The 22,985-nt window shown below is 39.3% G+C and overlaps 1 protein-coding gene across 3 annotated transcripts in view; it reads right to left on the bottom strand.

Moving 5' to 3' along the window:
- Positions 1–22,985, bottom strand: part of LARP7 (La ribonucleoprotein 7, transcriptional regulator) — a 38,584-nt gene that overhangs the window by 14,874 nt on the left and 725 nt on the right. For 2 of the 3 annotated variants that reach the window (XM_024106856.3, XM_005287940.5), the window contains exons 2-8: positions 19,302–19,517; positions 17,502–17,602; positions 17,314–17,397; positions 10,926–11,090; positions 9,586–9,694; positions 7,485–7,859; positions 4,878–5,013 (exon numbers count right to left, since the gene is read on the bottom strand). In XM_024106856.3, coding sequence (XP_023962624.2) covers positions 4,878–5,013; positions 7,485–7,859; positions 9,586–9,694; positions 10,926–11,090; positions 17,314–17,397; positions 17,502–17,602; positions 19,302–19,509 — 1,178 coding nt within the window. In that variant the 5' untranslated portion in view covers positions 19,510–19,517. Of the gene's footprint in view, positions 1–4,877; positions 5,014–7,484; positions 7,860–9,585; positions 9,695–10,925; positions 11,091–17,313; positions 17,398–17,501; positions 17,603–19,301; positions 19,518–22,361; positions 22,438–22,985 lie in introns of all 3 variants that reach the window. The other variant, XM_042859903.2, reaches the window with a different exon arrangement.

The following is a 22,985-nucleotide window of genomic DNA, read 5'->3' as shown; positions in this document are numbered from 1 at the left end:
TATCAAATTTTTGTAGGCATCATGAAAAAGACAAGTATTGAGGAGGGTTTTGAAGTAGGATAATGAGGTAGCTTTGAAGATGTTTATGGGGAGTTCCTCCCAAAGCACAGTATGGAAAAAGCACAAGAGTGCTTGTTTGAAAAATTAGCAAGTGGGTAACAGAGGGTAGCATCATGGACTGATTAGAGGTGACAGTCAACATCTTGATAGCGAATGAGAGTGGGGATAGGCTGCAATGGGTGACATGGTCAAAATGACTTGCAAATAAAATACAAACCATAGCGGATATCAGGGGGCAGATGCTCAGCTGGCGTAAATTGGAGCTATGGCAATATATGCCAGCTGAGGCTCTCCCCTGTTGTGCTTAATGGCCTCCACATCTTTTTATATAGCTGTCTAGGGTCTGATGGTTATCTGACTAAATTACCACTTTGTTTTATCTACTAAACGGTCTAAATAAATACTAACAGGAGAACAAAATTACTAACAAATTAAGGGAGATTGCCAAATGTATTACATCTTCTTCAGAAAGCATTCTTAATGCTTTGGTAAATCAGACATATATTATTTGGAACTGGAATTACAGAGCACGGACACTAATTCAGGATTGATTAGTTCACTGAGCCCTCTTTAGTTTTACTACATTAAAAATTAGTAATTTTCTCTAGAAAATTCACTGATTAAAAACCAACAACTGGTTAAACTCACCCCCCCACCCCCCGCAAAAAAACCCTTAGAGATAAGAACATTCCTTACGATTCAAATGCATTAGAGTTTTAAAAAAATCCACACTGCATGGAAGCAATTTATATATTTACATACATTTAACATGGAGATGTTTCTGCAAACAGCTAGAGCTTTGCTCCATAGAAACACAATGCCTATAGTGCCACTGTGAGAACGACTCATTGTTACCCTAATCTGTGCTATCAAACAAGCTGATAGGGGATTTTTAAAGAGGAGGATATCTTGTGGTAATGGTTTTAGCTGTTAACATTGACAACTGTATACTTCAAAAAAGCATCTAGCTCACCCAGGATCATACGTTCTCACAGAGCAAAGACATTAAAATAACAAAAGAGCCATGTAATGATTCTTTGAGATAAAAAGGCAACAACCACTCTGTAGTAAGGTATGGTATAAATAAGAGCCGGAGGAGGCACTCCCTGTTAACTAGACTGAAAAGGAAGAGCACACCATGGGGAATGAGCCAGGCAAGTAATTCAATGTTTATAATGTTCTTCTGAAGCATTTCTACTATGCAATAATGAATAGAAATGTAATATTCTTCTGTTATATTTTGTGCAGCAGGTGTACTGAACTGGTGGAAAAGGATAGCAGACACTGCAAAGTACTGGTTTATGTGGACCCCTTCTACTTTAACATGGAGGTGCTTTCTGTGACTATAAAAAGTAAGTGCTTCCATGTTTTAGTAGAGGTGAATCCTGATCTCAGTCCTGGAATATCCATATGGAAAAACAGGAACCTTGCCTCTACTCTTGTGTCAGAGGATTTGTTGATCCATAAAGGAAATAAACACAAGAAGAGGAAAAATAAGAAATCATGTTTACCTATTATGTATGTTATTGTAATTAATATTAATGATTATTACAAGTGAGGTATTTATGACAACTTTTAAAGGACCCCCTTTGCTTTAACATGGGGGTACCTGCTGCCTAGAAAAAGTAAGTGCTTCCATGTTTCAGTCGTGGTGGATCCTAGTGTCTTGAATTTATGACACTTCTAGCAAATAAGACTGATCACTGCTCAGAAAGCAAACTAAAATGTACAAAAAATAACAAATGCTAGCAAGTCTGTCCTTTAAAATATCAACCCTTATTATTGTTGTACTTCAAACTTCAGATTTTTCACAACAAAAATGCTGCCTAAAGATTACATTTTATATTATTAGAAAATACTCTGAATGTGCATGCTATATTTTAACAAATTCTTATATGTAGTTATATTTTACAGAACAAAAACAGGTATAACAGAAGTTTGCAGCCTCAGCTTAAAGGACCCCCACTACTTTAATGTGGAAGTACTTGCTTTGCTCCTGATAAAGTAAGTGCTTCCATGTTTTAGTGATGGTGAAACCTGATTTTCAACTGCAGAACATCTACACTGAAAAAATTCCCATTTCCACAGAAAACATTTGATGTGGAAACCTAAGAGGACTAAAGACTTACAGAATTGTAATTAATCTGTAGCAAAAACATTCCATGCATTGTAGATATGAATTACACAAATACTCTTAAGGGAGAAATCCTGCCCATATGAGGCACTTAGACAGAATCCATGGCTTAGACTGGCATCATGACATAAATATGAAATTCTCTGGGGGCAGGGGGCAGTCAATACTGTTTTTCTCCACAGCACTAATGCATCCCTATACAGGGTTAGTTTCTCTCTTTTCATAACAGCTATGCACTCATGGATTTACTTCCTTCCCTCCTCACCCCCATGCAAAAATAGTTAGTCTTTGTTGTAAAGGACCCCCTCTACTTTAACATGGAAGTACTTGCTGGATGCTTGAAAAAGTAAGTGCTTCCATGTTTTAGTTGTGGTGAATCCTAATTGCTCATTTACAGATCAATTACACAGCAGAAAATGCTGTTTTAAGTACACTGGTTAAAAGTCCACTGTGATTATCTGGAGGGCCCCAAGTTGGAATGTTGTTTGTGTTTGATAGTTTGTTGTGTTTGTATTTGATAGTACTGTATTTTTGGCTTTTATACCTATTTTTGTATTTTCCAGGTACCACACAACACACAGAGCAACAGATAGCTGTTTTTAAATCCAATGAGATGTTGGTATTAAGAGTATTAGAAGGAATGTAAATAAACTACTCAATTTACATTTTCTATACTACTATCTATTAAGGAGAAGGAATGTAAATAAATACACTACTCAATTTACATTTTCTATACTACTGTCTATTATCAAGGAGAACAGCAATTTTTATATGAAATACTTATAGTATAGTTTTTTTTATTTTACTTTTAAATAAATAGCAACCTTTTTTAAGATAAGTTTTACCCAGCTACATACAGGACTCCATGATGCAACAACAAAAAAAATATATATATTTTTAATTTGAATCTGTTTTGTTACCTAAAAGTTTGCTGTAAATATCTCTTGTAAAATGTTTAAACTTTGTTGTTATATATCTTAACTGCAGGCCACTACTGTTGCTAATATGCAACTCTGTTGTGTAAAAGCTGGAATTGCACTTTAGCAATGGTGATGGACTGTAAGACATACAAATAGATATTACAGGAAATGGCAATGTAATACTGGACATATTAGATGCTCTCAGATAAATATCAAAAGATGCATTGTATTCAATTAATTTCAGTTTGGCGATATTTAATAAAGTATGCAAAACTTTAGAAACTTGTGATTTTATTGGACAGTTATATTTTTATATTTTATTTGAAAATGTCACACAGTTAACAGTGGCATGTTGGCGTAAAGAAGCATGCACATTCACGTCTACCATTATGTCAAAACATGAAAGCATTTAAATTTGGGTTACTATATAACAGTTTAAATGGATGTAAAAGATTCTCCTTATAAACTTCTGTTTCTGGGGCTTAATTTGGTCTGTTCACTTGTAGAGAATCATGAACAATTCAAATTTTGATCTTGGAAGGATCTAAGAAAGTACAACATAGTTATATCCACAACTCTTTAAAAGTACCCTTTTTGAAGGAATCCCATTAAATTCAAAGGACCTGGCAACACAGCTACTAACACTTTTATCCCATAAATACTTACCACACAAAACTCAACTTATTGCTAGTTAAAAGATAAGCTACATAGCTTGTTCTGCCTTTTAAATCATAATATGGTTTCCAAACAAACACTTAAAATATTTTACCTACACACATCCTGGGATTGCACAAGAGAAAAGTGACTTTTTAGCAGATTTTGTGCCATGACTGACACCACAGTCTGCATGGATAGTAAAATCATAACTGAAGCTAAGTTTTCATTAATTGGAAAATAGGTGCAAAAAACATATTTAAATTGTTGAGAGAATTAACTGAAAGTCTTAAGTTCAATCCTGAACATTTATTTTAAAGGAAAGCATTCAAATAAAATGCTTTCAACCTATCTCAGGCACTTCAATTCCTTTAATAGGAAGGAAAAAAACACGGTCCATATCTTTGAAATTCAAACACCACCAAGCTTGAAGGGTGTAACACTGGTGTAATTTACTCCTGAGTTTACATGAAGAATAAGCAGACCTGTGTGCCTTATGCAAACTGTATAATGCCATCAAAGTACAGACCAGAGTTTCATTTATTTCAGTATCCAACAGTGGTCAGAGAGATTCAGAGAGATTCTTAAAGATTAGGCTTAAGAAGCTTCTATAATGAACCTAATTGTGGGGATATGCTGTGAACATTTTACTTTTGCACTTATTTTCTTTAAGAGATTGAAGTTATTTGCCACAAAGACAGCAGGGTTCTGTGTATTTTTCATTATCTGAAATAGAGCTAACATCCCACCATATGGTGGAAACAATAATTTTCCCCATTACTACTCCTAAAACAGCAGTCTTAAGACAAATTTTGACAAGTTCTCAAATAAGAAATCCACCTGATATATTAATGCAGTGACATTAACTTGAACTAATGTTGACTGAGAGCTTACAGCAGCTAACTGATTAGGAGGGGGGGAAAAAAACACTACTGCCCTAAAAAGAAGATACAGACTAACACGGCTGCTACTCTGAACTACTGCCCTACAGTGCAAGTGGGTTAATACCATTGCTCTCTTTTTGAATGGTATGGTATATTCAATCAGCACAAAAAAACAAACAAACTACTCTGAATGCTATAAACATATTAGTTGATGTCATAACATACTTTGAGAGTACTCTCAATGGAATGACCTCCTCTCCCATCTTGTGCCTTTCTTTGTGCTTTTTCTTATGCTTCCTTTTTGATTTTGAAAGAGATGTGTCTTTCTTATCACCGTCTTTCTCCTCTTCTGTATTAACTTCTAAATGAAAAACACCAAAAGAAAGAATTGGACATGACTTGGACAGATCATATTTAAAGTGATAAACATAATTGAAATGGCATGTTCCTTCATTTACATTGCTATAAGAAGCACTGCTGTGACAACATTTATGATCATCTTTTTCAGTTTGAAATTTTCCTACTAATATCACAGTGAAATGTAGAGAGGTCTCTTCTAATTTATTTCCACAGTATATTTTAAAAAGTACAGACTAGTACAAACTGTCTCTGTCAACCAACATGAAAAACAATGCAGAATGCCTGTTTTAGACTATTATTCACTCTCTACTTTGTTTCATTCCCAACCCTTCACTCCTTTCTCCACTGAGCACTGAAGGTTTATCCTTTACAAAGCTGAAAAGATATTGTACTCCATTGCTTCCTTCATCTTAGATTCTTAATTCTCCCTTAAGCCACCTATAATCCAGTATTCTTTTCCTCTCCACACCCCTTCTAGTTCACATTAAAACCATCTCCAGCTATGTGAATAAGAGAAACTCATTAATGGATTTCCAACAATAGTTGCTGTCTCCCTACTTTTCCCCCCTCATCAGTAGCATGAGCCACTATTCCAGTGGTTCTCAAACTTCATTGCACCGCGAGCCGCTTCTGACAACAAAAATTACTACACAACCCCAAGAGGGGGGACTGAAGCCTGAACCAAAGCCTGATCCCCATCACCACTTGGTGGGGGGCCAAAGACAAAGCCTGAGCCTAACCCTGTAACCTGAGCACCACCGCGCTGAAGTCCTTGGGCTTCGGCCCCAAGTAGTGGGGCTTGGGCTTCAGCTTTGGCCCCGGGGCGGTGGGCTTCAGGCTTTGGCTCTGGCCTTGGGCCCTGGGCCACAGCAAGTCTAAGCCAGCCCTGGTGACCCCATTAAAATGGGGTCTCGACCCACTTTGGGGTTCCGACCCACAGTTTGAGAACCGCTGCACTATTCTATTTCCCATAAACTATTCCCTGTCAAAATCAAAAGCAGGGGTAGTCAATAGGCAGACTCCAGGCCAAATCTGGACTGCCAGATGCCGTTGAATGGCCCCCAAAATCTTTTTATTTACTTATTTATTATCATTATTGTTATTTTTTCTGGAATTTGGACCTTGACTATACATTGGCCAAGAAATTTGGACCTTGACAAAAAATAATTGACTACCCCGATCAAAAGTGATCTTATCACTCTTCTTCTGCTGAAACCCTCAGCTAACTAGTCCTCACTTGCGAACCACAATCCTTTCCCCTCTCCCATTTTATATAGACTTGGCTGCTTCAGTATGCGGACTCAATGACCTCAAAAGGTCCCTGCCAACCCTACATTTCTAGGATTTTATGATTTTTGTTTTGAAAAAAGTTGTTTTCTCAACACAAACTTTTGGATCTGTGGATATCAACCTTTTCCCCAAACTATGATTGCTGTAGTCCCAGGTGATTAGCTATTTACTTTTAGCTTCTAACCATGGATCCTTATTGTCACATGTAATTTTGACATAGCTTTTAATATCTTGTGTTGCTGTATCTTTCTTATTTCCAGTAGAAAAGAAAAAAAGTGTCTCCAGCACATTCCTTTTCTGATTTTAATCCTACCCATCTAGGTTTTTATATGGGGCCTTTCAGCATAGTCTTGAGTTTTTAAATCTACACCCAATTTCAATGGCGTTCCAGCTGCCCATACCAGGTCTGACTTGAGCCTTCCCTGTAAACCATATTCATTTCTGATGAGAGCATCAAACCTTACCTAGTGTCTCTGCTATTCTCCATCAAGCTCATCTCTCTTGAATGTCTCAGTGCTAGCTTTAAACTTGACAACATTTCTATGAGCAATGATATCCAACTCTATATATTCCTCAACTCATTATCTGAACCCTCATGTATCTGCCAGCTATTGGCCCAAATACCACTAATGAATGCTTCAAAAGATTAAAGTCCTTTTGATAAAAAGTAATTGGTGTCCAATGTCTGAATCCATTATCACTCTCCTTAGCACATAAATTTACCCAATAAACACTAGTCTAAGTACTAGGCCTAGTAACCCGAGGCCATCCCTCCCAAAGCCAGGAGCGTGTATCCCCCTCCTCCCTCTATGCACAACTCTTTCACTCCCTCCTCCTTTCATGAAACCCTGCTCTTCTCTAGCCTTGACTCCTACTGGGCTCCCTACTCCTTCACTTGTCTGCCACCAAGTCCTAACTCGCTCAAAATTCCATCTTTCCATAAGGAAGTGGGTTTTCAGGAACTGATTCGCCTTAATTTATACCCTAACAATGAGATTTCTAACACTGAGAAGGAAATTCTATTTTGGTTCCCAAAACTTTCCCCCATTCCCACTTCTTCCTCTTCTGCAAACCCACCTTTCATTATCTCTGGAAGATTGCGAAAATCCATCTTTAGTTAATTTTGCTTCTATGCAGCTAAAAGAAAATACAAAAAGGTTCAAAATTGAATAATATTTTTACCTTTGGAATCCTTTTGAGCTTCTGTTGTTTCTTCTTTTACAGAATGATCATCATCTTTTTGAGCAGTTTTCTTGACTTTTGCACCTAATGCCTCTACATCTCCAGAGTTGCTTCTTTTTCTCTTCCCTAGCCTACTTTCCTCAGTTAACTCTGGGCTTTCTGTTCTATCCCATTTTTTTCTCTCTTTCTTAGACGGTTGCCTATGGACTCCAGATACTTCCATTTCCAAGCACTCAGATGTTGTCCTGTGTCTCTTTGACTTGCTTATTTGATCTGCAGTAGTGTCCATGTTTGATTCTTTCATTTCTGCAGCTGACTGTAAGCTGCTTTCTTTCTTCATTTTGGATTTTTTCTTCTTTTTCTTCTTCTTCTCTTCTGTATAAAGCAAACAACACATTTAAAACTTTGTCAATTTGCATTCCTGATAAAAGCTTAGACTAGATCAGCGAGCATAACTGCATAGAGGTAGCACAACATGCCCTCATGTTAAGAGATCAGAGAGTTTTCAGCTCCTGGGAAAGTTGATTTCTTTGCAATTACTAGAAAGAGGCAAGAGATGGTCCCAGAGAGCTTTACTAGTTATTTTAGGAAGATGAGATAAAACTATAGAGGGGTTTTTGCTAGAATCTCCCAATATAGAGTGAGGCCATGGTCTTGTAAGTGAAGGTTGAGAAGAGGTTTCCTAGAATGCTCTCTTTTGAGTTAGCAGGGGGAATCAAGAGTGCCTGAAAGGGTTGAGGATAAAGTCCTGTTCTTCCTCACGATTTGTATGTGATTACAACATTCCCTGGAACTGGCTGCTTTTGGAGGTTGGCAGGAAAGAAAAGGGTCCTTACTCCGTCAGGATGGACAAGTAAATAGGAAAGCTGGCTGATTTAAATTATGAGGTCTATTGGGGGACACAACCTTTGGTAGATACTGGGAAAATGTCAGAACTGCTTTTATGAATTCACTGAATCTATCCCAATTTGTATATACCAAGAACTACATGCCTGCCAAATTACTTAATAGGGAGATTATCTGTATTGTAAAGTGGGAAAATTAGGTCTGATACCCAGTACTGTTTATTTGCTTCCAGACTGGCATGGGCTGGGAACACTACTGAGAAGCAGCACAATCAGATCCTGAAGTAGAAGCGGCACCTTCACCTTTTGAGTCACACCGATCACTACTAAAAATGATTAAGGAGCAAAGCCTTGTTGTTAATAAAGGAGTAGTCAGTCATTGGCCAGAAAAAATGATGGATGTGATGGGGAAACTCACTGTGTGAATGGAAGGAGCCTCAAGACTCCGCATGAGACAAAGTGAGCTCCTCCATCAAAAACAAGGTAAGAATGAGCTGTGCAAGTCAACTGAAACTATAATCATGCTCCTTGAAGAATTATGCTATCAAAATTAATCTACAGATCCCTTACAGAACCAGTGCTCAAGCATACTGAAGGGCTTTCCCTTTGCACTTTTCCCCATGTTTCTGTGAGCAAACATTTAGAAGTCCCTGCCCAGAGGCACTGGAGTTATGAAGACTGAAGGATCTTCAGTGAGATATTCAGACCGTAAAATTCTGGTAAATTTCTCTGGTTCTACAGAAATACAGCTAACAAGTTGAGCAGAAAGAAAAATGCCAGATGGTTGCCATCCAAGACCTGCTAGATCTAAAACATGTTGGTTTTAGCAGCCTTAATCTTTAAATGTAATTTTGCTATTATAATTTATACCCTTCTCTTCAGTGCTAAATGTTTTTATGCAAGTATGACAAATCTGACTGGGACTCATGGTGATTGTTTAAATAATGATTAATAAATAGTACAGCCTAGTCTGCTAGTATGAAAGCAAACAAGGTTGCTTCTTGGTTAGCAAGAAATTTTCATCCTTATTCAAGACAGAAAAGAGGCAGAAATTCACTATTGAAAACAGAGATGCTTCATCTCTGTATTCCAGTTTTGCTTCCTAAAGCCATATTTACCAAAGAAAACAAAAAGTTACACATTTCTGTTTCAATAAAGTTTTAAATTAATAGTTAAACAGCAGCAAAATGAGTTTAAGATGTCTGAATTAAAATATTATGCCCAAAATATCCCTCTCCCCCACCACTAATACCTACCCACAACACTGCAGTCACTTGTATTCAGTGCAGGAACAGGCTTATTTTTTACTGTTCTGGGGAACATCCCAGGTTTTCTTGGTGCTTCTTCTGGTGGATTATTCAAAAACTTAAATACAAAAAAAAATAGGAAGTATTTAAGATCAACAAAATATTATTTAAAAACTAAATTTATTCACAGTGGAATACCCCCCCACCCCAAAAGAAATAATTACTAAAAATATATACTGCCTCTACACCCATTCTAGAAAGATGTGGTCTCTGAAGAATCCAACAAAGTACCTTCTTCTTTTTGATAATTGGTCCATGACCACTGCTTAAAAGTTTATTAGTCTTCAAGACATTAGTGTTACTAGCTACTTAGACTGATACAACAGTTTTACTTTTATTTTTGTTGTACTATGGAATGATAATTTCTAAAACCTCAAGACCACACCACAAAGCTATGATAAAAGTTAGTATTAATACCTTCACTATCCTCTTCCAGTGAACTGTGCAAGGCCATTTCATTCCCATTTTGCTACTGTCATAAACAGATTTTTATTCTGGGTACAAAAGTTGCTAAAAAATAGCCCAATGAAATTAAGGGAGAAAATATCAGTGTGTTTTTCTCCTATTTGCTCCACTTAATTTAATTGAATTAGAAAACTTTACAGTTTGTGAAGCTATTTGCAGGTTTAAAAAAGACCCCCCCAAAAAATCAAGGTGATATCCAGGCTTTGTAATTTTATTATTTCTGAGAATTCCTGTATTTAAAGCTTAAGTTTCCCATCCACTGCCCTTTACAGCACTGGAGACTATTCACATTTGCCACTCTTTTATGAGTGAGGCTGTGAGTCTTTCACAGAGGTCACGGAAATCACAGATTCCATGACTTTTCCAGGACCTCTGGGACTTCCGCAGCTTCAGCGGCTGACCCCAGGGCTGCCCAAGCAGTTGCAGCTGGCCCTGGGCCAGCTGCACTGGCCGCTGCTTGGGCAGCCCCAGACAACTGGTCCAGTGCACACTCCCCCCCCCCTCCTTGGAGGAGGAGTGGCGGCAGCAGCGGGGCCCCCTTGGCTGCCCCCTCAGCAGCAGTGGCAGTAGTGGGGCCACGCCCCCTGGAGCAGCAGTGACCACCAGAGCACCCTCCCCCAGATCAGCAGCGCCTGCTGGAGCGCCCCCTCTCCCCAAGCATTTAAGATTTAATTAGGGGTATTTTTAGTAAAAGTCATGGACAGGTCACTGGCTGTGACTTTTTGTTTATTGCCCGTGACCTATCCATGACTTTTACTAAAAAATCCATGATTAAATCGTAGTCTTAATTATAACATGCAAAGAAGTGTTAAAGCTGGGCCTACCTCAATAGCTTTGTCTGCTTGCTCTCTCGTTTCAAATTCAACAAATGCAAATCCCTTTGGGTCTCCAGTGGACTTATAACGTGGGATACTGATATAAACTACATTACCACATTTCCCAAATACCCGCTCAATCCAACTGTGGTTGACATTTTTGGGAAGCAGCTCCTAAAAAAAATGAAACATTTTATTTTTCTTTTAGCAATATAATATACACATTCCTGTATAGTCAGTTACCATAGAATCAGAGGCTCAATGTAGCATAGTACTGCTAGCTATTTAAAAGTTTTCAATGAAATATCTAAGAAAAATTTAGGAAATACTTTCACATTTCTAGACAAGTATGTTTATAGAATGAAATAGGTAGATACATAGTAGCAAATTAATCAGTAGGGGTAACAGCACGTTTTACCATTCATGGAAATGTCACTTTAAAGCAGTGATGGGCAACCTGCGGCCCATCGGGGAATCCGCTGGCGGGCCACAAGACAGTTTGTTTACATTGACCATCCGCAGGCACGGCTGCTCGTAGCTCCCAGTGGCTGCGGTTTGCCATTCCTGGCCACTGGGAGCTGCAGGCAGCCGTGCCTGCAGTCAGTCAATGTAAACAAACTAACTATCTCACGGCCCACCAGCGGATTACCCTGACAGGATGCAGGTTGCCCACCACTGCTTTAAATTGTACCCTTGGTACAAACAACAACGTACATTTGATATATGTTATTTTCTTATTTCCTGTACCAAAACCTCAATTCTGCAACCACATCCATGCATGAGGACCCTTGAGCCAGTGCAGTCTCATTGGCTTGAAACAATCAATTCACAGCACAATGGTTTTTTGACTTTGGGTAACTCACACTTCAGAGAAATAGGTGTTTATATGGAACAACAAACAAGCACTAGTGAAAAGAACTGGTAAATTAAACCTGGTAGCTCTTTAGTTTTTAAACTTTATGATGAGCGCTAATATGCTAATTGACCATCTGTAGTGACGACCAGTGTGGGGTTTTCAGCCTGTCACCTGGGCAATAGGCACATATGAATTAGCAATTTTATGCCACAAATTCTGGCAACTTGCAGACCGCCTGCCTCAGTTCCTACTGGTTTCCCTTTACTGCTGACAGTGGAAGCTTGTTCAAACTATTAGCTCCTTCTAGTTCGGGAACAGCTTCCTATACCTTTCTAAAGAGGGCCTTATGGGCAGCCCATTTGACAAGATACATCTTCAAACACTTATACAAACAAAAATTGCAATGTCAGCATTATTTAGTCTCCCAACAGGTTTATTTTTATAAAAAGGTTTTAACTGAAGAACTTAGTGACGAGACACTGCACTGTTCCTAAAGAGAGAGAAACTTCTGGTTAAATTATTGGTTTAATATGGGCTCTGCCTGCCTGAGAAGCACATTCCATTATAGTTTTGATACAATCTAAATGTTAGTGAATGTAAAACTACATAAAATATTTAATGGGATATGTAAAGCACCAGAAACAATTATGCACTGCTAGAGAGTCGAAAGTAGAGCAGAGAAAGTTTATTAACAAAGATTATCTTTGTAAAACTTGTTTTGAAATTTAAACTTCAAAAATATCTTTTGACAATTCAATTAAGCCTTAAGGGAAGTTTCTTTCTATATACAAGATAATGAAGCGACTACTTAAAGGAATACATTACACGGACTTAATTCTTGTTTCAAAAATGGAGCTGTGCCTTGCTGCATACACTGAAAAATATGCTATTGTGCCTGTGAGCCCAAGTGCGGTAACAGATTTTTTGTGATATGCAAAGGATGTGTTCCTATTCATCTGAGGCTACAAAAGTAGTCTGTGCGTTGATCCTGCACAAAAACCTCTCTCTTCCCCTCTCCAGGATGGAAGCAGAACTTATCAAGGACTCTAAGGGTATGTCTACATCGCAATTAAAAACCTTCAGCTGGCCTGTGTCAGTTGGTTTGGGCTAAGGGGTTGTTTAATTGCAATGTAGACTTTTGGGCTCAGGCATCAGCCTGGGCTCTAGGACTCTGCAAGGTGGGAGAGTTCCAGAGCAATGTCTACATTGCAATTAAACATCTCCTTAGCCCAAAACCCTAGTCACAGGCCAGTCAGAGGTGTCTAACTGCAGTATAGACATAGCCCTAGGGAATGCCTACACAGTATTTAAACCTGCAGCTGGCTGGGGTCAGCTGAGTTGGGCTTATAGGGCTTGGGCTGCAGGACTATAAAACTGTGGTGCAGACGTTCAGGCTTGGACTGGTGCCCAGGCTCAGGGCCCAGTCTGAGCTCAAACATCTACACCATAAATTGTACAGACCTGAAGCCTGAGTCCCGCAAGCCCACGCCAGTTGCAGATCTTTAATTGTTGTGTAGACCAGCAGTTCTCAACCAGGTGTCCAGGGCCCCCTGGGGACTGTGAGCAAGTTTCAGGGGGTTCACCAAAATAAATCAGAGACCAGGGCCACCGTTAGACTTGCTAGGACCCAGGACAGAAAACTGAAGCCCAAACCCCGATGCCCAGGGCTGAAGCCAAAGACCAAGCAACTTAGCTTTGTGGGGCCCCAGGCAATTGCCCTGCTTGCTATCCCCTAACACCGGCTCTGGCTTTTAATCTACCGCATATGCAGAAGAACAGTTGTTGGGGCACAGGTGGGCTGTAGATTTTTTATAGTATGTTGCGGGGGGAGGGAGGACCTCAGAAAGAAAAAGGTTGAGAACCCCCGGTGTAGACATACCCTAATACAACTATACCGCCCCATGGTTGCACATCAGAAGAAGTGATTTAGCAGGGTTTAAAATTTAAATCACTGTATAAAAAACACATTGGTCTCTCTCTTTTTAAAAAAATCTGTAGGTGGTAAGAAGGATCAGATATATACACCTCTACCCCGATAGAACGCTGTCCTCGGGAACCAAAAAATCTTACCGTGTTATAGGTAAAACCGTGTTATATCAAACTTGCTTTGATCCGCCGGAGCGTGCAGCGCCGCCCCCTCGGAGCGCTGCTTTACCGCGTTATATCCGAATTCGTGTTATATTGAGTCACGTTATATCGGGGTAGAGATGTATTGCAAATTACTCTTCATATAAGAGCTTTGGGAATTTGGTGATCTACAAAATATACACCAGTGATTCTTTTTACAACAATTTCAAATCAAAGCCTAACTAAATAGTTCATTAAAATAGGAACACCTTACTTCAAATGATATTGACGGAAAAGTTTCAAAATATTTGAAGAGCTTTGGAATAAGGAGAGCTTACAACTGCATTAGGGAATTCTATTAGCACTATCACACCACACTTAACAAAAGCCCAGACATCACTATTTGTTGTTAAAGAAAGGCTGTATAAATACTTTATTCTCTAGAATGACCAGAGCAACGCAAGTTATTTACTGAGCTGTAGAGCTGTGGTACTTTGCACATGTATATATCTACATGGTGGTTACAATACATGCCATCACAAAAAGTTTGGTACACAAATAAAAAAAATGCTGGTTCAATGAAAACTCAGTTCCCCAAATGGCTCCTGCTACATACCTACAGTAACTCCTCACTTAAAGTCGTCCTGGTTAACGTTGTTTCATTGCTGATCAATTAGAGAACATGCTCATTTAAAGTTGCGCAATGCTCCCTTATAACGTTGTTTGGCAGCCGCCTGCTTTGTCCACTGCTTGCAGAAAGAGCAGCCTGTTGCAGCTAGCTGGTGGGGGCTTGGAACCAGGGTGGACTGTCAGCTCCCCACTCCTCCACTATCAATTGCCAGCAGTTCAGCTGTCCCTCCCCACCACTGCTGTGTGCTGTTCCTGCCCTCCGCCTTGGAGCTGCTCCCGGCAGCCTCCTGCTTGCTGTGCGGGGGGGGAGAGGGAATGGGGGAGGGAAGGAAAGAGGGAGGCTAATGTCAGGGTGTCCCCCGCTATAGAGCGGGTGGGGTGGGGGGAGGAGACACACGACAGGGCTCAGGACAGAGGGAACTTGCCGGCAGCAGCTGCTGTCTCAACTTGCTGATCTACTTAAAAAGGCAATGTACTTAGATTGGGGTCAACTTAAATAAAGGGGTAATGCTCAATGCTCTCTCTCTCTCACACATACTGTGTGTCTCTCTGTTTTTGTCGGCCATATTGTCTCCCCTCCCTCCATTTGTGCTGCCTTGTAGAGTGAGGCTACATTAACAACATGTTAACTCTTGAGTTCTCAGCCAAGTGCTAGTTCATCATTTAGCAGTAAGGCATTCCCTGGGAAATATCCCACTCTCTGACTTCACCGCCTCAACCAAGCTTCACAACCATCATTGCTGTGTACAGTATTAAATTGTTTGTTTAAAACTTATACTGTGTGTGTGTATATGTATGTATGTATGTATAGGTCTTTTGCCTGGTGAAAAAAAATTCCCAGGAACCTAACCCCCGCATTTACATTCATTCTTATGGGGAAATTGGATTCTCTTAACATCGTTTTGCTTAAAGTTGTATTTTTCAGGAACATAACTACAACGTTACGCGAGGAGTTACTATACTTTGATACGAGCCATAAAAGCTCTCTGAAGTCCAGGGGACTCCTAGATAATGCCCCAGTGAAGTTGGAACTGGCTACACAGAGTTCCTTCTGAAAGTCTTCCAAGAATACAGCTCCTCAGAGGGAGCACTAGCTTACATCAGCCAGCTGCATTTTTTACTGCCATTGCTAGCACTGTTGGAATGCTGATGCTGCAGCAATACAGAGATATTTTCAGAAAAATCTCAGTATAGCCACAGGGCAGAGATACTGGAAGAGTTTTCCAGAAATAAAACACTGAAACCAACCAATTTAGGAGCTTTCTGCTATCAAAAGACTGACGATACTACAGGACAAACCAGATTTGCAACGAACATGTTGGTACTTCTAAAACGAATAACTAGTGTTGTAATGTACGCTCTACAAATGACCTATAAAATAGTTCTAAATCATCTGTCAAACTCATCTTCTCTGATCAAGTTATCTTTATCATCATCCTAAAGCTTTGTTTACTCTAAGAGAATATATATATAAGCCCTTGTCTGTATCACTGCAGCTCCTCTCATGTTACAAACTGTGGAAGCAATAGTGCAGGAAAATACACAAAAATTTCTCCAATATAAATACCCCTCGTGTGTTAAAATAGATCTAGCTTATCTTGCTAACATTAGTTAATTTGAGTTCAATCATTCACTGTATATGCTGCATCTTGATTTAACAGCAAAAGAAAAGCAATAGTAAAAGTGACATTAGAATATTCATGTTATGAAGTATATCATTTCCTTTCTCCAAAGCTGCATTTTTCTCCAGTCTTCTAATTCCATTAACAACCTGTCTCAAGTACCAGCTAGTATTCATTATTTGTTCTTCATTATCCTAACCGGTTCAGAGATTCATAATTTCAAGGCCAGAAGGGACCATTGTGATCATCTAGTCTGACCTCCTGTATAACACAGGCCATAGAATGTCCCCAAAATAATTCCTAAAGCATATCTTTTAGAATAAAATCCAATTTTGATTTTAAAATTATCAGTGACAGAGAATCCATGCATCCCTTGGTAATTGTTCCAGTGGTTAGTTACTCTCACTATGAAAAATGTATGCCTTATTTCCAGTCTGAATTTGTCTAGCTTCAACTTACAGCCATTGGATCATGTTGTACCTTTCACTGTTAGATTGAAGAGCCCGTTATTAAAGATTTGTTCCCCCATGTAGATACTTGTAGACCAGAGGTTGGCAACCTTTGAGAAGTGGTGTGCCAAGTCTTCATTTATTCACTGGTTTCGCGTGCCAGTAATACATTTTATATTTACAGGGGCAGGCAGACGGAACCCCAGACTGGCAGCAGGCTGAGCAGGTCCGGCAGCCGGGATCCTGGCTGGCAGGGGCCGGCGGATGGAACCCCAGACCGGCAGTGGGGGCAATAGACGGAACCCCAGACCAGCAGTGGGCTGAGCCGCTTAGCCCGCTGCCGGCCCCAGCCAGTCGGGGTCCCGTCTGCCAGCTCCAGCCAGCCCGCTGCCGGCCTGGGGTTCCGTCCATCCAGGGGCCGGGACCCCAGCTGGCAGAAGAGTCCCACTACAAATCAGCTTGCATGCTGCCTTTGGCACACGTGCCGCAGGTTGCCAACCCCTTTTGTAGACTGTAATCAAGTCACCTCTTAACTTTCTCTTTATTAAGATAAACAGACTGAGTTCCTGGATTCTCTATTTATAAGGCATGCCTTCTAATCCTTCACTCATTTTCATGGTGTGGCACTTTACAAGACAGAAACAAACCAGGTACTGTGGAATTTACAGTCTCAAATTCAGTAAGAAATAAGTTTTAAATTAACCTTCATAAACAACAGAATAGTCCATAAACCTTCAAGAGACATGAGACACATGTAACAGATGCAACCTTACCACATATACAGTACGACTATCCACATCTTTTGGTTGCTCACCCAGTGGCTGACGTCTTCTGATTCTAGTTCCCTCTAAATCCAGCTAAGAGCAACAAAGACAAATTAGGACAGCATTTTCTACAGTATTGTCTGCCACCCCAACTACAGTAACAGCAGCTAAAAAAAGAATGAAAAAACAATACACACTTCTACAACAGATGAGCTTTTAACTGCTCGGGCTATCAATTTCCCATCAGTCGTCAATTTTTTCATTTTGTTGAACGATACAAGAAGTGATATGTCAACATCTGGGGGGAAAAAAAGCAAGTGGTGAAAATAGTGCAAGTTAAAAAGGAAAACATATTTAGGCCTCATTCACATTAGAATACATAGATAATACTGATCCGCTGCTAAAGTATCATAGAAGCCACTGTGACTATTTCCATGCACGAGGGCTGCAAGAGCAAACCTCTGGTTTGTAACTATGTTGATTATTGACAAGACCTTACATAAAAGTGGATTTTTACTGTCTGTAATTTAGGCTTTCCTGATCTTAAATTTTATTTCTCTTCCCCATTAACCTTCTTCCCAAAGGAATTTTGATCTATTCTTTCAGCTCCCACTGGTAACTATTCTCTTTGGAAATAAACGAAGAAAAACCCCTTTCTATTGTGGTTTTATGATGCAAAAATCTTTTTCACTAAAGATGTGCTTTCCTCCAAGCACTCACTTAGTGTTCAGATTCAACCCAATGCTCCCATTACAAAAGATCCCTTCACTCCCTCTATTTAGTAGTAATGAGTTCTGTTGCTAAAAGCTTGACAGAAACTGTTGCAATATTTGTACTGGTAACATTTTTACCAAGTTTAAGATTAATATGCAGAAAAAAGGTTAATATATAGCTGTTTGGAAGAGGGCTTTAACATCATTTTTAGATTGCATAGCATTTGATATAAAAGAACAGGAGTACTTGTGGCACCTTAGAGACTAACAAATTTTTTCATGAAGTTGATGGATTTCCACTCCATACGGCTAAATGCAGTGCCTTGCATAATGACAGGTTTCAGAGTAGCAGCTGTGTTAGTCTGTATCCGCAAAAAGAACAGGAGTTAGTCTCTAAGGTGCCACAAGTACTCCTGTTCTTTTTGCGGATACAGACTAACACGGCTGCTACTCTGAAACCTTTGATATAAAGTAACTCTAGTACATTCACTTACCATACAATCCCACATAGGAGGATGTCTACAATACCTTACCAAAAATCAAAGGACCTTTGAGCCTGTACTAGCATCACAAAAATCACATCATAGCACAATACAGCTGAAAGAACCTTTTCCATCTCAAATGACAGGTGTTCTGTGGTTCTTTAAGAAACCTAAGTAAAAATTTGTGACACCTGTAGTTTTTTCCTTTGTAAGGTAAAAGTCAAACAAACCACACAAACAAAAATCAAAGGACAGAGAACAAAACTGTCACTAGCCTTCCTTACCATGCAAAGGAACAACCATTCACTCATCCAAACATATAAAACACAAAATAAAAAAAGCTGGAACAAAACCAAAAGCAAAACAAAAGTGAGAGCTCTCGTGATTCTATACCAGCTACACTATAAACCAAATATTAATAGTGAGAGTATGCTTTCATATTTTTTCACGGATTTAAAACAAAACAAAAAAACAAATAAAAAAGCACAAAATCAAAAGAACCATGAATTTTCACCCATGAAGATTCTTCAAAAGCATGATCATAATAGGATGTAAGGGAAGGAAAAGAATAAGGATAAATAAGATTCCTCATAAGCCCAGTAACCATCTCTCTCTTATGAGTGGACTGTCATTGCTCCAGTTGCTTGCATGGGCTTTTTTTCCCCTCCACAGCAGCTAAACATGCAGAATGCCTCCATAATTTCTATATGCAATAATTCAGAACGTCACCACTGCAGATGAAATTACAATTCAAAACAAAAATTTGTTTACCACTTTCTCAATTATTTTAGAACAAACTTACATCCATCTCTAGACTTCTCTATTTGTTCTCGGAGGAATTTGTCTTTGTGAAGGTTGACATCTCCAAACCAGAAATCCACTTGTTTTGCTATATCTGACAGCACCTGTTTAACCCTCGACCTTTTCTTTTTCTCTCGTTCCTTTTTCTGTTCGGTGCTTTCCTCCTCCATGGCTTTGCCTCTTACAGTTTCATTCTCTATGCCAGTCATTCTGTCATCTGAAAATTAAACATAACTTTGTAAAAAACAGAAGTTTTTCCTACCAATAGTAGGTAATATTGCTTTGCTCTTCTATAGCACTTCCCATCCAATAATTTCCAAGAGCTTTATGTTTGCAGTGTTGCTGTAGCCACACTGTAGTTGGTCCTAGGAAGAAAAGCTGCATAAGCACAAAAACCTTGTCTTTTTCACCAACAGAAGTTGGTTCAATAAGAGATATTACCTTACCCACCTTGTCTTTCCAGAAGCTTATGTTGGTTATCACCAACTAAGGATCTGACAGCATTAGTTTCTGGTCTGAACCCCAAATTTAAGAACAGTCTGCTTCCTTGTAGAGGAGTGCAATACCAAAATGCATTTTAACACTTGGCGGTAGTATTCAGCACAATTGGACTTGTGGTGGCAATAGGATGCACATAAGAAAATGGTCCTTGACAAATTATCAAAAAGCCAGAACACACCTCTGCCAGTAGTTATACCAGGAAAGGATGTGGAGAACCAAATTTTTTCAATTGACATCTTCTGAGTACAGTACAATGCATTTTCACTACATTGTTAACATTATGTCAAAGATTTAGAGCACCATATTTTTGGGCTCATTGATAAATACTGTTTTTTGCAAGTCTACATTATAATTTGGATGTGCTGTATTTAAAAAGAAAGTTTTGCTTTTTCTCAGTTATGTAGGGTCTGCTCTTATGAGGTGCTGAGCATCCTCAACTCCTGACCTTCCTGGCAAATTGAGAGCTCTTGGCAACTAATAAAATAAAGCTCGCAGAAAACAGAATGTAACTTGAGCAAAGATAACAAGTTATATGGATTTATATAATTAGAAAATATCAAACTTGATCTTGTTCATCAATAGAAGTATATGTTACTTAAACTCTAATTTATTTTTACCCTAGTCACTCTTCAACCTTAAGAATGACCAGTCTTTCAGACCACTTTATTCTGTATGTGTAAAATAAAAACAGATCCAGCTTGGCAAAAGTGGGAAGCTGTCTAAAAATGAAGTTATCACAAGTTGAAGTATTTTACGTGTGATAGCTACACAAGTCTTCCCATTGCTTGGCCAATGGCTTAGTACTGCAATACAATATACCAGGAAGTGGTGCTTGTATCAGAGAGGAAGCTCATCTATATAACAAGATGGCATAAAAATGGAAATGGTTTTCAGATTATCGTGTAAATCAGGCTCCTCTAAGCAAGATTCCAGTTTATCTCCCTGCTGTGAGCTGACCATTCAAGATGATTACGGTCAACAAGTTGTCAATTAGTTTGAAAGGATAAGGGAGGTCATACTCTGATCACTGAGCCAGAAGTTCAACGCAGTTCAAGTCACACTGCAAGACAAATGTCAGCAATGCAATACAGTATTTGGTAGGGAGGTACTTTTTTCAGATAGAGGATGCCTCTGATGACTGGCCAGTTAGAAATTAAAGACTGCAAGCCAATTCTCTAAATAAAATATTCAGGCATTATAGATGTATTATAGATGTATTCCAGACAACATCCCCTCTCTGAAAAACAAACAACAACAAAAAAACCCACCTAATATCCAAGTCTCTGAAAGCTACTGCTCATCATATAATGGAAGCTGTACTTGTCTTGTCTACTCCATCACTTAACTATCAGTATCCAACTAATCTGCAAACTGTTTAGGAAGCTTCAAGTATTAAGGACATTGCACAAATCCAAATTTTAGTTTAAGCAAATTCTATATTGTGCTGGGAGCATTAACGAGGTCCCAAGTTGTGGCTTTGCCAGAAGACCTGAGCAAGGCTAGCTTGAAGATGCACTGCCTCAGGACTCAAAGTCACAATAAGATGCTCAAGAGAAGGGGGAAGAGAAATGAAGATGGATGCTCTATTACCTAGCAGAGATACCTTTCTTCAATATGTCAGCTCAGCTGCACTGGCTGATGTACATGTGGGGAGGTGGGGGAGAGCCACAGCTCTGGTAGGAGGAGGAGTGATCCCACAGAGCAGGGGTAGTCAATATGTGGACCATAGTCCAAATCCAAACCACCAGACGCTTTTGAATGGACCAGAGATTTTTTATTTACTTATTATAATCATTTTTATTATTATTTTCTATGGAATCTGGACCTTGACCAAGAAATTTAGACCTTGACAAAAAAAATAATTGACACCCACTGCAACAGAAGATGTCCTCCCTTTTTCACTGCTAGTCATGATTCTGGTAGCCAGCATAAGAAAGTGCTTTGAATTAGCTGGGTCACAACCTGGCACTGTATTGTAAAACTGAGGGAAACTAACATTATTATTCGTGGAAGAAGAAACTCATATTATTCCCTTTGAGTCATTCACCACTGGGGTTTATGTTACTTGGCCTCAGAATAAAGTCAAACAATTGACATTCATTAGATTTGTATTTTAAAAACAAAGGATTGTACAAAAAAGCCTCTTAGGTTTCAACCATAATAAAGACATAGAAAATGCCCCAAAATCATAAAAGCTTGCACTCCCAATCATTGTCTTACGAATGGGGCACTCAAAATACATTCCATTTTTTTCTATTTTCTTACTCAAAGTAGCTATAGCAGTATCCTGTTCTAGCACAATATCAATGGTCAGAACTACTTTACATAACTATATTAAAACCAGCATCAATGCATTTCCACAGTTAACATCTATTGCCTAGAGTATTTTCTAATTATTCCTCAATTTCCAACTGGCATGCACACTAGCTGCTCAAGTAATTTAAACAGACAAGATTTTAAATGGAGCAGCACATTATGTACAAAGAGTCAAAGCACTGAAAGGACAAAAAATAACAAAACTGATCAGTAAAAGCTATGGGCCAAACAATGCTATACTTACCCAGACAAGTTTTTGTTGACGTCAGTGAAAATTAGGCATTTACAAGAATTACAGGATGTAAGCGACTGTCAAGCAACTGTGATTTGTCAGAAAAAAGCCTTCTTTTAACCAACAGAAATGGGTCAGAGGTTCACGAGTCACAGTGGTATCGAAAGACATGTTTAATGCTTACAATGCCAGATTCTATTCTACTCTCACATGTGCAAGGTGCTGCATGTAAAAAGCACTGGCAGCTTTGTTACAATGTTGAGCAGGTACAAATGCAGTATGGTAGGGTTAACTTAAACTGAATTGGGGGCTGCAGAGCTGAACTTGGATTGCAGTCATTTACAGTATGTTCTATACTGCATTGGAAACTTGAGGGCAGACTCAAGAGGGGTGGGCTCAAACCTATCATCCACTCACAAGTCTATCTACTAACCAGCAAGCACTCAGGACCCAGCTCCTGGGGCTCATTGGGGGGAAGGGGGAGAGGAAGAGAGGGAAGAGCCTGATTCTCTGAGAGACTTGGGTCCAAGCCATATCATTTTGTAGTGTGGATGCAGCTCAAGCCACAGACCCAAGTCAGAAGGTCTGTGTAGCACATACTGGACAAGTGAGCCCAGGTTTACAATACTGCGTGGA

This window comes from Chrysemys picta, chromosome 5 (assembly GCF_011386835.1).
Source record: "Chrysemys picta bellii isolate R12L10 chromosome 5, ASM1138683v2, whole genome shotgun sequence".
NCBI classification, from domain to species: domain Eukaryota; kingdom Metazoa; phylum Chordata; order Testudines; family Emydidae; genus Chrysemys; species Chrysemys picta.
This window is presented reverse-complemented; position numbering and strand designations above follow the sequence as displayed.